The sequence below is a fragment of the Struthio camelus genome, chromosome 6, assembly GCF_040807025.1.
Source record: "Struthio camelus isolate bStrCam1 chromosome 6, bStrCam1.hap1, whole genome shotgun sequence".
Lineage (NCBI taxonomy): Eukaryota > Metazoa > Chordata > Aves > Struthioniformes > Struthionidae > Struthio > Struthio camelus.
The window spans coordinates 33,442,210-33,460,461 of NC_090947.1; the positions used below are offsets into that span (position 1 = coordinate 33,442,210).

The following is an 18,252-nucleotide window of genomic DNA, read 5'->3' on the forward strand; positions in this document are numbered from 1 at the left end:
TTCAAAAGAGCAAACTGGGAATTGGGATAAAAACCCATATCCATGGATCATTTACAGGAATATCTCTACAAGGAAGTCCTTTGCAGCCAACAGTGTCCATCCGACAGAGAGAACACCTTTAAAAACACCTGCGATCAAATGCACCTTTCTGACTGGACAATACGACCAATTTGAGTTCTCATATTTTGTAAACAGGCATACTTTCACCAAAGGCTTCATTCATGCTTTCCTCCTTGTACCAGGTCTTCCTTGTACTATCTAAAAGGCTCAAATGCAGGATTTAAAAATTCAGACTGACCACTCCCCCACCCTCTCGACAGGATATTTTCCATGTTTATTCTGATATTATAGCCAAGGCTAGAAGCTTTGCCTGTTCTTTAGATTCATCAGTACTTCCCCTTAGGATTCAGATGTCAACTGCTTATAACTTTGCCAAGCTTCAATCATTTCAATTGGAAGTTTCCATGTTGGCTATATGATAGAAGCTGAAAGCTTTTGGAAAGTTTCAATCAAGGTACTCCAACCATTTCTGAAATCCAATCTAGGAAAAAAAGAGCATTTGTCCATAGGTAGCAACCTTTTCCTTGAATCATTCTAGTGTTCAAAGTGAGGAACTGGTCTTTATTATGTCCTTGTAACATTTTTTGCAATTTTCATGAAAAGCCATTCAAACCTATCTGGGGTAAAAATCCTTGGGAGGTGGAGAGGAAAATTCTCAGTTTTTCAATGCTTGTCACAGATACTGATTCTGGCACCTAAAGTCACTAAATACTCTCTGTGCATTGGTGCTTTAGTGTGGCCCAGAGCAGGATTGTCCCAGGGACTGCAGCACTGAGTGGCTGTGACCACACAAATTCAGAGCAGGATGCAAGTCTGCTAGTTACCTCAAAAAAGGAGTGGGGAGACTGGGACTGGCTAGCAAGAAAATGCAGTAGCAAGGAGCAGATGCCAGGTGGCTGAGATAAGGATTTGCTGGACACATGGAGTGGACCTGGGATGAAAACCTGAGAGGCAGACCATGATCTGGCATGAGAGAAGGAGGACTAGAGCAGTCAATTCCTGACCCTGGACATATTCAATTCCTGAGACCCTGACAACTAACCACTAACAGCAGTGACCCCATGAGCTCGGCAGCTGGAGTTTGTGAGCCAAATCTGAAGTCCTTTTCCTACTGATGGCTCATACTGGCATCAGTGCAATGCTATGAAGTAGGAGGTGTGTGTTGGGGTGGGAGGGTTCATTTTCCTAAAAACAAAAAAACATCTCATCTCAACCAAGCCTAAGAAAAAATAGCATGAAAACATGTAATTCAAGACTGCCTGATATGGAACATGCACAAATAGGGAGAAGCAGAGCTGCAGATACAGGTTTTGTCCTATTGTTTCTTAACATTTGAATGTTTGATGTTGCAACCTTAGCAATGAATCTGTAGCAGATGCTGGATGTTATTTGCTAACAACATATATTAATCATTGCACAAGGTGCTAAGTTAACACAGTATGATTAATCCTGTATCCAAAGTTTCTTATTATTAAAGTCAAATAGCAAGTAATCGTAGTACAATATAGTGCTGTACAAAGATGTACAGACCAGTTCTGAACAAGGATGTTTGCATAAGAGCAGCAGTCGAGTTTTGTTAGTGTTGTGCTTGACTCACACTAATGCCTGGCCCTTTTTGGACATAACTGAATAACATGCCAATTTTGGCTTTAAAAGTTCCTGCATGCCACCCCTTTAACTGTGCCAGGACATCTGTTTGTGGGCTAGGCTGCAGAACAACTCACTGACATTATCTGGGTTAGGAAAAGTTTATTTGGGAAGGGTGTTTTTAATCCGGACCATGTTGTGCTTTAGTGTGATCTCACATGCAGCTGTACCAGTGTAGCTGAGTGCATGGTGCTCAGCCCACAAAAGTGGGGTGAGAAAAGCCAAGATTTCTTAAGACAGTAACTCAGACTGAACTCTCAGAATAGGCCTTTTTTAACAGTGGTCATTTGCACACACTGCCCTAGCCTCTCGCCTCTGTTGACCACAGTCTTTATCGCTCACTGAACATAAGGAACATACTTGGGTGCACAGCTGATGTGGTGCTTAAATGAGCCGTCCCTTTCCACTCCAGAGGTGAATTCATTTCAGTGAGGGGCAGAGGAGAAAGAAAGAGAAAGTGATTGCATGTAGGTTTTAAAGTGCTTGGCAGCCCTTCAGTCGAAGAGCACAAGGCTGATGTAGGCAGCAGAATGACAGCACCTAAACCTAAAATAATCTACAAGGGAAACACTAAAGCAAAGGTAAAATGAGCACCCCAAGAGCAGCCAAAGCTCCTGAATATTCTGCGCTGGATTTTTATGACCTTGAAACAACGATCTGGAGCAGCCTGCTCCCTGGTGTGCACCACAGCAGACATGTTCAAACTAGAGGATTAACACCTCGCACACCTATCAACAGACACAGGCATTAAGCAGGACGAGATAACAGCATGGGCAATCAAGAAGCACTGCATCCCAGTTCAACATGGGAGGGTTATAAACACACAAGCCTCTGAATCCAGCAGCGAAAAACTTAAGCCTGCCAGGCTGAGGATGGATTGAAGTAATGACTAGTATTTCCTGGGAAAATATCTGAGAAGTAAGGAAGATAAGGGGAATAAACATCCCAGCACCTCCAGACAGAAATAGCATACTGAAGATACAACCCATCCAGCCCCTCTCTCTCTCGTCTACTGTACTTAGCAGTATTTACATGCTAATTGACATTAGATAATAATGACAGACATTAACGAGAATTTCTCCTTCCCCCACACTACAATTTATTTAATAAGGCTAGCTTTCCTTCCAAACCACCCTGTAGGTATGGTTCAAGCAGCAGGAATTCAATTTGGCCAGACGGCTTCTGGGGATCACAGCCAGGAGCCAGATATTGTAGTGAGAGAAACAAGATGGGTGGGTGGGTGGGAAGGGAAGGGATCAAGAGAGCCAACTCAAACCGACTCAAGCGGCACCACTTTCTCTGAACTGCCACATCTCATGGAGAAGAGGGCAAGGAAAGAAGACAATCCCCTTGAAACATCATGCAGACTTGATTTTTGGACTACTAAACTGAGGTTAGAAATTAACACTCTTTCTCATACTTCCTCTCTCTGTACACTCTTCTGTTCCCTCCTGTTCTCTAATATATACTGTACCTGCAAACCATCCATGCCCTGTTTTTCAGCTGCTCCTCAGATGTCTTACCCTTGGCCAGTGCAATGCTTCTTCACCAGCTTTACCTCCTGTGCCCAGCTCTGGGGTCTAAGAGGGGAGCAAACTGGACACAGCCTGTCATCAGCTGCTCATCAGCTATTCAGATTTCCCAGATCTACAGGGAATCCAAGGACATAGTGCAGACAGCGGAGCAGCCCTGAGGTGGCTCCAGTTTCATCTGAGCTTGAACTCAACAGCATGATCCAACCTACTCCACTCAAGGCAAGGGTGGGCAGGAAGGGGATTGAATGCTTGTCTTGGATCCTCTCTCTTGGGGCAAACAAACGCATTGAGATGTCTGTGCTCTAAACGTATGGCTGTGCACAGAATTAGCAAAAACATTTGCTGCTGGGCTCGGCATGCTCCCTAACAGCCAAGTGCTCATGCTCATCCCCTCTCAGGTCACTCCAGAGTGCAGAGCAAGCAGGATGCAGCTGTACGAGACCAGCTTGTCTTACGGCAGCTTCTTAGCATCAGGCTACCACACACTCACCTTCTCTCTCCCATTTACACTTACACAGTCACACACCAGTGGATATAAAATATTTCCACTCCTTCCACTTACTGGGCACTCAGTAATATTTTGAGTCCACAGGCTCATGTTGGAGCTGTCCTCAATGGTGGTGCATCGCTTCTGCTTGCTATCCCAGCCACAGTAGGGGTCTCTGGCTCCTAGACATTCCCTGCATGTGCAAAGAGAAAAGATTAAAGCTCTTTAAGACTGGCTAGCTCTAAAAATGCATATTCAAGTACAGTGCTTGTATATGACAGCTGTGAACTGCGGCGAGGCTCAGCAGAAGAGATAATTTCTTCTAAGCAGAGGTTTACCTGCTTGGAAGGGGAGAACAGCTGAATAGAAGGGTGATAGCACACAAAGCAAGTATCACTCATAGAAGCTGTAGATTAAAAATCAGTTCACTCCTTTCCAAGGCCTAGGGAAAGAAAATGACTTTACAAATTTTAGTCAAAGAACACTTGTCATTGAGATATCTTTGTGCCCCCAAGTAATCACTCATCAGGCCAATTCTCACACAAAGCAACCTCTGTGAGTATGTTTTCTGACACTCTGTCCATCCAAAGGGGTTAGACAAGCACAATTAGCCAATGGACCAGTAATAAAGGCTTTCTATTAGTCTTAGCCTTTGCTGGAACAATGGTTTCATTTATAATTCTAACATCAAGATGTCAGTTTGGAAAAGTCACAGCAGAACATTATTTCTAAGCTTTTGGCTGCTTTAAACACTGCTGTATTCATTTTCCTCCTGAATCCATATTTACAGGCTAAGTGTGTGCTCCCAACATGTGAGCTGCTAAAGAAAAATAACTAGCGTTACTACTGCCACTAGACAGAGAAGGTCAGTCACAGAATTAGTCTGTATTGATAAAATTCAGCTGTATTGGTTATTCCCATGAGTCATTTTCAAGTTGTTAGTTTTCATTATGAAAACATAATTGTACAAGCCATATCATTCATGTGTTAGCCAAAGACAAAGAAGGGAGGACTAAACCTAAAAAGATTTGCAAAAGTATTTTTTATTCCAACGATCCGTTCTATTCCAACACACAAAGAGCTGCTTTCCAAAAGTCCCAAATGATTTGAAAACTGCCAATTAGACAGCAACAAGGGACCAAAGGGAAAAATTCAGTTCAAGAAGCTAAATGGGAGAGTAATAAAATTTATTCTAGGGTGGGTATCAGTATGATAAATGAAACATCAAAAAAAGAATCAAATGCAATGAGATGTGAACTGTTCCCACCCAGAAATCTTTGAAATCCTATTAGCTTGTAATCAGCCACAAATGAAAAAGCACGTCCCTCAAGCACAGCTGAAAACACTGGATGCTGCACCGGACTGCACTGACACCACAGCAGTTTGCCCCGAAGTAAACCCTAGACTGCTGTGTGCTCTCTGGTACCCATGGATTTTGACACGTACCTCTATACTTATATATCAATTACAAGTTTCCAGTTTGCTCATACGTTGCAGAAAGACATTTGCTCTACTGAAGATTGAAAGTACTGAATTATAAGGAACACAGCTGTATCCTTCATGCTCTAAGATGGAAGTTACAATGACTGTCTACCACATTTTCCTTCCACTGCTTAAAAACATCCAAGGAAAAGGCAAAGATGATTTTGACTCAGCCCCAGGCAACAGAACATCAAATATTTGCCTAGAAAAGATTTGGGATCCTCAGTCCAAGGACACAGAAGGGACATGTGCTGCTATGCTCATTCTGGCTATGGATCCTGATCCTACTGTCTTGGCAAGCCACACAACCCTAATCCATGAAGTGGGTCTGCCTCCACATCCGCAGAAAAGTCTTATCTGCCTTCGACACTGCAGGAGCCCCTCAACACAGTCAGCACGGAGCTAGTTACTCAGCAGCCACTGGGACCGTGAGGAAGCAGGGCATCTGCCCACCTGCTAGGTAACTCGGCACTTCAGGAGTGAACCGGGTGGTTTCTGGAGAGGAGAATAATAATGAGAAGCGATGCGAAAAAGTAAAAAATAAAAAGCCCCTGCTTTTAGTTACAGAGCCCTTTGGTCATGCTTTCAGACCCTGACACCGAGTACATGCTATTGTTTCCAGCTGCATGAAGCCATTTTGCTGGGCACCCGGCGAGCAGAGAGAGGTCGTTGTAATTCATAACCAGGAAGGCTGTTGTGAGCATTGCCCTATTATGATACACATTTTCTCTGCATTTAATTTATAGGGAAACATGTGCTGCATAAATTCAGGAAATAATCTCCATATGTTCTGTGCTGCAGCCCTCAGCTGCTCTGCAGGCTGCAATATATCCCGGTTAGGCACTGACCACTTTGCTGGCACTACCTTAATATATGTCATGCAGCTAATGTGCTGCTCTTGGCTGCGAGCTGCGGGCTGCAGAGCCCTAACGGCGCACCCGATGAATCACAGCCTGCCATTCCCTTGCTGCCGACACTGACCCGCACAGATGATGGGCCATCAGGAACCAAACTGCAGCCCATAGACCAGGCCAAGGACGCTGGGCTTTGGCAAAAGCCCGACACGGTGCTTGTTACACAGAGCTGCGGCTGGCCCGCGCAGTGCTATCTCCAGGTCCTGGATCCTGGAAGCAACGAATTTTTATTTGGCTGCCTCTGCCATCCAGGACCCAGACCCCATTGGGTTGTCAAAACACGCACTTTGTAATTTAACAACCATCAAAGACCAGGACTTCTTCCCACCTGACAGCAGGCCCTCCAAACCATCTGAAATCTAAAAACAAAATAGCTACGCCGTCTGCCTCCCTTCAGAATGCAGAGCCCGCTCGTCTGCCTCAACTCTGGTGAAGAAACCTGTTATATCAACTGACAGCGATACACTTAAGGGTAAGGAGAAATGCATTTACTTACACACAATTTGCTTCATTTTTTTCCCTTTTGTAAGCAGGAAAAGCATTACAGTGTGCATTACTGCAAGAGAACATTTCTGGCAAATACCTTAAGTGAACACTTCAAAATCCACCCTAATTTATATCTTTAAAATATCTTTAGAATATATGTCCCTTTTTATGTCATTAAATGATAAAACCGTATCAGTGAGCACACACCAAAAGACAAATATATGTATGCATACATGCACACACAGAGATCAAAATGCTTCAGAAATGTGCTGTCACTCTTAGTAAATTAGACATTGTGGTGTGGAAAATGAAAAGACATCACAGCATTTCCATGTTCTCAGAACACTAAATAAACTGAAATGTTTATGTGTAAATATCATTTCATATTATGATACTGCTGAAAAGTCCCACACAGGCCTGGGGACCTGAAGTTATGTGGGGCATTATGTAAATACTGTGAAATAAGATACGGAGCAGTTTACAGGCTAGAATGAAGCTGATGTTTCTGTGTCAATGGAGCTTCTGCCATTGCCTCAGCAGGGCCAGAATTTCATACCATATATAGTCTTCAACAGTGAAACCTATACATAGGTTTCCTCCATGATAGATTAGAAAGGCCTCAAGTAACCAACAACAGTATCATTTCCCAACAAAATTTACACAGGTAAAGGGAATCCATTACCCCAAAAGAGTACCCGAGCATGGCAGGGAACACTGGCTGTATTAATGCTAATGATTATTGCTAATAATGCTAATAATTAATGCATTCAATGAGGACTCAGGAGAGCATCTCTTGACCGATATCTAAGAGGTCGGAGTTATTACGACAGGGCATTACTATCAATAGCGATTCACTTTAGTTCATTGGCTTGCAATAAATGTCTTATCTGAGGCATAATGGAATACACACGGAAAATGCTCAACTGAAAAACAATTCTATTTGAAAGGTATTTTTCTCTGGTTCCTTATTCTCACTTACCAAGGACATTTGCATGAAAATAGGATCTTACTCATAAAAGCTCACCTGCTGCCTGCTGGTTCGGAGTTGTAAGCCTTGCTGTTGTTGGCTACTGCAATCATTTCTACAGCAGTGATCTGGGATAACACAAAGGATTAAGACTCTGCAAATGGGCACTATCCACAGCCCACTGAAGTCAATGGAAACTCTTACCTATGACTCGAAAGAGTTTTTACAGGGCCTTTGAAGCTTATGAATACTGAGCTTCCACTATTAGCATTTGCAGTAAAAAGATTTCTGCTTCCAAGATGCTGGTCCTCCCCAAGACCTCCTCAAGAAAAGCCAGGACTCGTGATGTGGGAAAGGGAGATCATAGCACTTCTTACTTCCCCGTGCCCCAAGGGCCTACTTCTTGATATATATAAGGCATGAGGCTGTCTTGATCCATATGCACATTCCTTAGAGGAATTAGGGGAAAGGAACAGGAAGGGAAAGACAAATGGAACCCAAAGGCACCTGTGGGGAACCAGGTAGCACCTTAGAGGCACAAGCCCTTCATGTGCAGCTGAGGGGCTGACCCCAGTGCCTCTCTCCCAAAAGTGAAGCTTCATCCCTCCTAAAATATGAACAGGGCAGAGATAAAACGGTCACTGACCTAAAGCAAGAGTTCTCCTAGTGCAATCTCAAGGATTCTCTGTTAGGTATCTCCCCCTCCACACCTCTCGCTCAGGCCTTGTCTTGTGTCCTAATGCCATTTCCTCTCCAGCTCCAGCCGTGTGACATTGCTGCAGCAGCTACAACTTCACCTTCTTTGGGAAGTACAGTCAGCATCCCATGATGAACATCAGACAAGGAGTTTCTGCTCAGACAAATATGGGAACTGCTCACCCACAGCAGTGAAAACCAGGCATCACACTTAACTTGTTTTTTTTTTTTTTTGCTTTTCTCTTTTTAAATTTTTTCCTCTTTCTCTTAAGAGGGGCTGAATTTGACCAAAGGCACACAGTAATGATTGATCATTGAGCACAACTGCTTTCTAAACAGAATGCTTGTCTCAAGGTGCTTGGAAAGTGACAGCAGCAATCTCATAATCTAAATGACACAAGGATTTGGGAACATTTTTTTTAATAGCTTGAATGATGTCTCCTTTCAAAATCTTCATTAGGGCTTAAATCTCTAGTTCAGAAGTTTCTCATTCAGACTTTAATTTGCTTCTGGGTCTAGATGACTTCATTTTTTGGTCAGTTTTCTCTGACAGATAAAAAGCTTTAGACCGCGTAATAAATGGATCTTCAAATCAATAGAACCAGGCTGAAGAGATTAGGCTTTGACAGACCAAGGGAAAGAAAGAATTACTAGAGCTTCTTCCCACTCTTACTACCAGAGAGAAGACAAGCAAACATGTCATTTTGTACCAAGAGCCACAACACAGTTGTCTCAAGCATTGACACTAAAGGACTGTGCTCCTCTCATCTGTCAGGATGTGCTTGCTCTCCCAGCCTTCATCCTCTCTACGTTCTCCTCTCTCTCACTTCTTATTGATGACTAAATGCAATTAGAAATGGAAGAACAGGACGTGATGATCTACAGAGGAGATCAAAGACTCCTCTGTCTTTGACACAAAGACTAAGAAACTCCTTCCCAAACTGTTATTTGCTAACAAAACCTTGGCACCACACCAAAAGAGGTCCTGCATTTTTGTTGATGAATTTGGAGCCTGCAGAGAACATCATGTTTGCCAGGGAGATGATGACCATCACTTTGCATTTAGACCTTGAAGCACCTAGTGGGCATCACCACTTAGTTCATCGGAGGCACAGGGTTAGCAGCGTTATCAACTCCCTAATGCAAGGCAAACATTTATTGGCCTGATCCTGCAAGGCGTTGAGCAACCAACACTCATCTGTGCTCAGCATCCTAGGAGACAGGCAGCGCCTCGCTCCTTTTGAGGAATCAGATCTCAGAATTCACATGGGTTCGCTCCACTCTCAGAACAGGCAAGCTGACACTGCAAGCACAGCGCTTTGCAAGCAGGAAGGTGGTTTTAGCTACAGCTGCTAGGCATGCAGCTGCATTTGGCAGAAAGGCATTTCCTGACAAGGTTAGCTTATTGTCCCACTGCTATTAACCTACAGAGAGGATGAACTAAACAAATAATCATATTAGCTTCCAGCCAACCAAATCATAATTACTGACAACCTCAATAGCCCATGCAAGGAAGAGTGGACTTCTGTCTTCCCTAAAGCCAGAGGGCATGAAAAGAGAAGAATAAGAATCAACAGGATGTTCACGGCTTAGGAAAATAACATTATAAAGGGAAAAAAGTGCCAAACCTTTAAATAATCCCTATAATTTTGATACCTTTCAAAATTTAAATTGCAGAGATGAGTTAGTGATCTGTGCAAATCCATTATCTTTCCCCATTGAGAGGAGAAGGCAAGTGGAACTGAGCTGCTTTAGTCAGACGGTGGTCAAGTAGCAACTTCATTTCTCAGCTGGTGAATACAACATATTCTATGCCAGATGCTACTGCCCTTTCCTCAAGATCAGTAGCTACATACTTCACATGCAATTAATGGGGTGATTTGTGCAGCAGGGCACTACTCAGGAAGAGCATACTACAGCTGTCAGGTACCACCACTGTGAGAGCTGATGTTAATCTGGATAGATAGGGTTCAGTATTTTGGTATTTGATATTGGACACAAAGGCAGAGAAGCAGAAGCATGCATGTGCCATTTATCGCCCACACATGCTTAGCACCAGTGATTCTTACTCTGCACATGATTTGTTTTGAATGCATAAATTAAAGCTATGGCATAAAATGGCCTCTAAAATTAAAATTCATTTATTGGCCAAACACATGTAACTTATTTGAAAGGAACAGTGAATAGAAACGTGATTTTCATAGGCAGTTTCACCTTATTTTCCTTTCCACATCAGGGACCCTGACTTATTAGTATCCACCTCCTGCTCTAACATTTTCAATATCTCTTTAATCGATCGTGGTTTATAGATTATGGCCTCATGCAATTTACAGAACAAACTATTCCCTTTCTTACCCTCTGACATCCCATTCCATCATCTTTTAGCAACAGTGACTTCTTTATTGGATAGGTGTTTACTTTTACTTTTAAAGCCGTGAAATAAAACAACATTGCATTTATTCAAATATGAAGATTAATGTCACCTGCGAAAAAGCCTGATTAAATCTGGATTTATGTTTACATCAGTAAAGCAGGTTATTAAAAAAAAAATGAATGTGGTGTTCCATAAACACTATTAGGAACTCTTGTCACTGTGCCAAGCAAAACTGACCTCTAATAAAAACAGAAGTACAGAGGGCCTCTCACTACCCATGATGGGATCAGTCATCCACAAGAAAACTTGGATGCTATTAAAGCCCCAATGAAAGGAATAGCCAGAAGGAATTCCTGAACGTGGGGCATTTTGTCAGGACTCTGAAGCACAATCATTTCCTAGCCTCAGCAGGCTTTTGAGCGTTAAGAACACCTTCCCCCAGGGCTGCACAATGGAAAGAGGCAGAGGGGACTCGACATCCCTTGCAAAAGCAGCTTGGGCAAACCAGCGCAGTTAGGTGTCCCTGCCTAGATCTGCCCTGTGTCAGTCCATGCATGAAGGTGGCTGTCAGGTGACGATGCGCTCTGCTTCCACGTTTCAGCTTCGTCGCTGCAGATTTGAGACTTCAGTGAGAACACAGTACATTCCTGTAGTCTGGCGATGTAGGCGGACAAAGGAGAAAGGGTCGTTTAAGGCAAGGGCATGTCCAGTGCTAGGGACGGAGAAAGCTGCTATTTGTAGCCTCTGGAAGATGCTGATGATTTGAGGACACAAACTATGGTAAAAAAGGGAACTTAGGGAGGGAAATACACCTGCAAGGGCAGGAAACTTAGAGATGTGAGTGATGATAAAGAAACCTGAAAACAGTCTACAGCTGTCACCCCGGCTGCAAAGAGTAATCCATATTCAAGCAGCTCCTTTGTCAAAGTTGGATTTTGTTAAGCTCTGGGTAATTATTTTCTGCTCAACAAGATGTAGATTCAACCAGACAGGGTCTTTGTAGATTAATGTATGCTGGAGAAGGCAAATAAGTGTTAGACCATCTAGCACATCCCTGAGGATCTAACAGATCTCTTGCTCAGTGTAGGATTATTTCAGCACTGAAAAAGGGGAAAAATGGTCCTTTCGATATATTCTCCATTGCTTTTTCTTCACATAGCTTTAAAAACACCATCAAGCAATATCAGTTCCACTATTTAACAAGAGGAGACTATTACTTAACCAAACGGATACTCTCGAAATCTCACCCTACCCCTTTTCACATTAGAGTGTTCCTATAGCATTTCGGTATTTTGACCTGTAAAAGACACTAGATAGAAGTGAGTACAACATTATGTTTTCCTGTGAGCCATATGTATTTATATGCTCTCTTGATCCTTATAAGCACAACAACAACAAATTATCTCTGACTCCAGACTCTTCCTTCTCCCCAACAGGTGACATAGCACATCTGCTAATAAAAAGTTAACGACACATCTGTAGCAAGGTATTCATCTGGTATTAATATTGGGCTTCTGCAACACGAAGGACACATTTATGTTTTACGCTCTAACTTTTGACTGAAAACTTGAGACATGAAAGCAAACCAGCCATGGCAGCACGAAGATGTAGGCTCTCTGCATGAGTAGCCACGTTTCCGAATGTGACCGCTGCCGGGAATACAAATCTTATGACGTAGTAGGAGCAAATTGCAAGAATTGACAGAGGCAAAGGATGTCTGCCCTGGGGCTTGCTGGTAGCTTTAGTTATTAATCTTCTTGTATAGCAGTACCATCAATGTGATCCTAACATTACGTATTCCAAGAAAAGTACGCGCTTTTCTGTCAGTTGCCACTGCGTTGAAATTAATTTCACCTAGCCCACCAAGCAGGTATCAGATGGTAATGACTTTTAGACACCATTGATCTGAGCTGGCCTTAAGCCAGTTTGCTAAAGGCAAAAGGATCCATACTCTAAACCGCTCCTGGTCTTTCCAGCCAACAAAGTCACAAAATCCAAGAGTGACATTCTTTAAAACTAAGGAACAAACAAAACTCCTCAGCACATTCAACTTCTCCCCTTTTTCCGCCCTCCCAGCAACTGCAAAGCACCCCAAAACAAATTAGCAACAAGTCATGAGAGTAAGGAAACAAAAGCCAGGAGCCCTGAAATGGGCGCATTTTACTCGGCTCATTCTGAAGTGACCTGCCTCTCTTCCAGCAGCTGTATAATGCCGGAGTCCAGATACTGCACACCATGCCTACAAAATCCCACTTGGGCCACGGTACCATTCACTTGCGGTCCTTTATATACTTCCCAGCTAAAAGTGGGAGCCTGAAAGTGTATGGACAACTTAAAATGAAGGTAAAGCTTTCTAGTGGTTGGTGTGTTTAATAGAAATGGGAAAAATCCAATAATTCATTTGATTCTGAGCAGAGCCCCTTTCACTGTTTCCTCCTGTGTCCTCTCCTTTTTAGTAATGCAAGTACCAGCAATCTCAGTCAAGGCTTGTTCCTCACACTCAGCCTCTTGCTGGTTTTCCTACTTGCATTGCATTTCTCCTCAATTATTTGTGATTCCGTCATACTTAAGTGCAATCTACAAAGTATGCTATTTTCTTTCTTGCATGCTATTAAAGATAATGTCAGATGAGATGAGACTGAAAACTAATCTCTCTGGCATCTTACTGGAAACATGCCCCTGCTCACGACACTACCACTTACCCTGCCCCTCCCTTTTTTTCCCCTTCAATTTTAGATACACAGAGACACATTCCTTTCCCAGATTGTTCATATGAAACTCTTCATCTGATATGCTAAAACCCAGATATCTTACACCTGTTTCATTCCCTTGAACCTTAAAGGTCCGATGGATGAGCTTAACTTTACATATATAAGCAGCTACATTAAACAAAATGGGAGTAATTGCCTGCTACAGCACATGCAAATGTGTTTTCTGGATAGAGGAAATGGTGTAATTTTGTGCTTCTATTTAAAGAACATAAATCCATTTCATCTACCAAACTTTATTCTTTTTAGGAGCTTTAGCGATCATGGTTCTGTTTGATATCTTCATTTGCTGTCAGTGGGAGTCTTGCTATTTACTTAAATGGAACCAGAATGTCAAACCAGATGTTTAGTGATTTATTTTGGAGACTATTGGAGACTTTATTATTGGAGACTATGGATGACAAAAGGTTCGGCTGAGCATCTTATTTCTGCCTATGAAGTCTTCCAAAGCTTTTAAAACATAGTGATAAAATAATTAGCTAATTCCCTTAATCTTGGAGAGACCACATCAGCCAGAGCAGATGGAAACAGATGATTAAGCTTTACAAATTTTTGTAGGCTCTTACCTTTCCATTTGCCTGTGTCCTCTGAATGACTTGTTCTTAAAAGTATGTGCAAAGTGCTGGAAATTTTTTAAAATCCTCAGGGAGAAGATTTTCAAAAGGGTGGGCCAGATTTTCGACAGACTCAGCTGAGAAGTGGTGGCTGGACTTCCAGGGTCTTTGCTGAACAATCTTACTATCAGGTCACCTCAGTGTTGGTTGCTGGGCTCCATGGAACAGTCTTTCCTCTGTTTCTTCCCCATACCCTCCTTACCGTTTTCTCTCCCGCAGTTTTACCCAACAACAGCTGCTTGTTTGTCTTTGGAGGAACTGTAGTCGTTCTGATGAAGAGGTCAGAGGATTTCCAGTCCATACTCAATTCACCCCTTCCACAATACTGGGAAATTTTCAGGCCTCTTCCTATGCTGTATAATTCATCTGATTAAGTTCCCCAACATTTTCCTGAAATCTGGTAATTCTGTAACTACTCTGGCTTTACAATGCTAAATTAAAGTGTATTTTTCTTTTGTTACAGGGGATTTTGTACTTTATAAGGAGGAAAAAAAACCAAAAAAGAATCTACCAACCAATAACAACCAAAATAATTCACCATGCACTATCTCAGATATTTCCCTTAAAGTATGGTGTGGAAGTGGTACAGAGACCATGTTTTGAGTTTTCCAATTTTGTACTTTGGAAAGCAAACAAAAAAAGAGAGAAAGAGTAGAGAAAAATCCTGTGCTTCCCTACTGTGGCTGCAGACCCTTTTCTCCCTAAGAGTCCCTGGAACCATTTCAGGAGTCACTCGTCCATATGTACTTAGTTGTCTGATCACTGGCCCAGAGCTATTTAGAGGTGAGTTGTGTTCCTCCTAGTTCTCAAGTCAGCAAACAAGAGTACTTGTCAGCTGAGTCATTTCTGCTAGCTTTGCATTAAGCAACACGGCCAGAGGGGACGTGTGCCAGAATTTAGGCCAAGCAGGACAACTGAAGCTCAGCGTCGCTCATCAGCAAACTCCCTGCAACAGGGTCATGAAAGCTGGCCGAGCGCAGACTACAGAGTCACGGCTGCACGCAAGAGGGTCTGGCTCTCCCCATAGCCTCTGCAGCACGAGTAACTCCACTAACATGAGGGCGACCTGACGTAGTACTCCCACAGCGTGCTCTAATACCCACATGGGAGTGCAGCACAAAGAGGAAGAGGACAGCCAAGCCAAATCGGTCACAGGACCTCACTGTACGTTCTGAATAACAGCCTGCATCACGCAAACTACAGATTTTATGTAGAAAACTGTGAGGAGGAGGAAGAGGGACGAATGAAGACATAAAGTGCATTGTGATCAATTGCTCGGGAGAGTGCAGAAAAGGGGGGTGTCCAGGAGATGCTCTGGTCTGGTTCCCAAGTACATTTTCTTTTGCTCTTTTGAATGTGTAATCAAAAACGGCTACAACTCCCTGACCGGCCTCAGGGTGGCCCGTCTGCTCAGCAGCAGCATCCCGCTGCACCGGAGGCACGCTGCCTCGACGCTGCAAAAGGGCAGCGCAAAAGCGCTCCATAAACAAGCAGCTTCATTTTCCTGCCTGTTTGACTGCAGTCCTTACAATGAACAGTTTAACCCCACCCTTAAAAATAATTATTAAGCTACCCTTACAGATACGCCCCACCTGAAAATACTGGTCGGGATCTGAAGCCCTCACCCTCTCCAAAATTCAGATCCAGGATTTTGTTCAGACACATTCTGGAGGTATGGTGGATGTCAGTGATAAAGCTGCAAGACTGACTCTCCACACATCCCTCCCCAAAGCTTGGGGGCAACTTGAGGCAACAATCCAAGCTCATTTGAAAATTGCAAGGAGGTTGAAAAGATTTCAAAGCCACGCAAAACCCAGCAGCAAGCACAGCCAAGCTACCACCCAGCAAAGCAGCCTTCAAAACACCCTGCACGTTCAAAGGGCTTGTAGGTTTTGCTCACATTGGACATCTTCCTAAAACTCTCCAGTGAGAGTGGGGAATGGCAGCTTTAAAGCACAGTAGGAAAACACATGCACAAGGCAAGGTCTCTGCAGCCAAGTCCAGCCTGTAAATTTGGGCAGCTGACATTACAGATGTCTTCCCATTGCCCTGCTGCTACGACTGGCTTTTTTGAAAAGACACATTGAGACAGGTCAGTGGGCACACACAAAGCGCTGTTTAGACACCCAGAAATATCTTGGGTCAACGAACCACATCAAGATGCGGGGCTGAGTTACCGGTCTCCATTTAAGAGATTCAATTGGTGCCGTGTCAATAAACAAACAGTAAAGGAGACGGCAGAAACGTTTTTCTCTGGCCATCTCTTCCCTTCCCTGCTGCTTTTTCCCTCTGCCCCGTCTCTGAGCCTCAGTGACATGCCCCAGAGTTTTAAAGCAATGCAGCAACAGGGAGCGCTGGAGGGGATGAATGCTAGGATCGATTTTCCCTCGATATATGATCGCCCATTCCAGGGAGAAGGGAGAAGGCAGGGTGACGGCAGGAATCCTAAGCCAGCAATCGCCAACCCACATCAGCCCCCGGGGTGTAAAAGGCTGTAAAGCTTCCTGATAGCATGAGGCAGGGCCAAGGAAAACAAACAGCATTGTGGTATTCCTGCCTGGGAGGCACGAATTCTCCATCACCTCAAAGCTTCCTGAGCCTCCATGAAAACGACTGGATTATAAAAACTGCTGAAACCAGAGGGGAACTTTTCAGGGAAGCCAGTCAAGAAGTCACAGCATGACAAAAAAGTAAGCGGGGGGTGTCGCAGGGGCGGGAGTCCCTCTTCCTGTGGTGGCTGTATATTGGCATGTATTAAACATAGACACAACAATAAGCAATAAATCACAGCCCAGGAGAAGTGCCAGGTGGAATGCACTGGCGGAAATTAAAACATCCCTCTCGATACAGTTCAGCATTGAAAGAAATACAAAGGAGGCCAAGTTGACTTGTCACCTACACAGCCAGGAAGCTAAAGGGAAAAAGGTTTCCAAAATTTGCTGAAAATTTTCCTACAAAAAAGATTACCTTTAAAAAAAACACCCTCTCCAAAAATGAACAGCAGCCTTCCTCGGCTTTCCTAAGGTTTCTCCTTTTTCTCCCTCAAACGTACAGTCCGTCTACGAGACTCAGCTGTGGGGCAAAGGATCCAGCACAATCAACACAATACACTAATTGGCCAGCACCTAAATTCAGCAAACTGACCTCCCATGTTGCCAAACATACACGCCTACCCTGCTGTCGGGAGGTCCTAGCGCATGTACTTTGGTATAGCCCAGTGACTGCCTAGAAGTGACATGAATCTAGTCAATGGGGAAGGGTTTGAGTCTCCTCAAGGAGCTGGACTGCTTCCTTATTGCATTGAAAGATGCCTCCATAAAGTCTGGTTTAGAAAAAAACAACCTTCCCACACAAGCTTCCTGGTAACTGCAGCTAAGACTCAGCGCTGTGCAGTGCAAAAAATTCAGGTGCTTGTGGCCACCAGCATGCAAGGGGGCCTCCTTGGAGCAGAGTGCCTGTTTTGCTGGAATAAAGTTATACTAGTGGAGGAATGTGCTGTAGCCCCCAGGTTGTAAGCGGATGGTGCTCCTGGGACGTGTACCCCACTCCTCTGCCCTCCAGCCACTGCCACTTTATCCCTGCTTGTCCCTTTGTCCTAGGCAGTTGAGCCAACCTCCACCATTCGAGTTTTAATGGAAGTGTCATATAAAATACTTACACAGGCTGAAACGGAGACACAATGTATAAATTACTGGAAAGCTGAATTCAAGATTAGGAAAAGAAAAAAAAAAGGAAGAACTCGGTGCTCTTGAAACTGGATCACATATACGTATATACACACATAAACAGTCTCAAACTGAAATTCTCCAGGATAGCCTGGAGAGGACAGCTGTTATGTTCTACCTTTTTAAATCTCTGCTTTTAAGGGCTAAGGACAGGATGGCATTTTCCAGCTGTGATTCTCTTTCCCTTACTGAACACTTCTGTGTAAGCCTCTCTGTATACGCAGCTAAACCTTTACACATTAAACACTTCAGAGTCAAACTTGCAGTAATGACCAAGGTATATTTTCTGAAAAGGATAATTAAGAGGTTCAGCAAAAACAGCAAGAGCTGGCATTTTTATATTTAGACAGACATGACTAGTACAAGCTAACAGATAAACTCTACTTGTTGAAAATAAAATGACAGTGACATCTTCTATATCGGGCTTCTTGGCAATAGGAACAGGGACATTTTGCAGCAGGCCATGATAGAGGGAGCCAGTTTAGACAGTGCTAACA

At 43.5% G+C, this 18,252-nt stretch overlaps 1 protein-coding gene across 8 annotated transcripts in view; it reads right to left on the reverse strand.

Moving 5' to 3' along the window:
* Positions 1-18,252, reverse strand: part of SEMA5B (semaphorin 5B) — a 279,310-nt gene that overhangs the window by 42,149 nt on the left and 218,909 nt on the right. For all 8 annotated transcript variants that reach the window (XM_068949052.1, XM_068949056.1, XM_068949055.1 and 5 more), the window contains one exon: positions 3,805-3,922. In XM_068949052.1, coding sequence (XP_068805153.1) covers positions 3,805-3,922 — 118 coding nt within the window. The remainder of the gene's footprint in view (positions 1-3,804; positions 3,923-18,252) is intronic.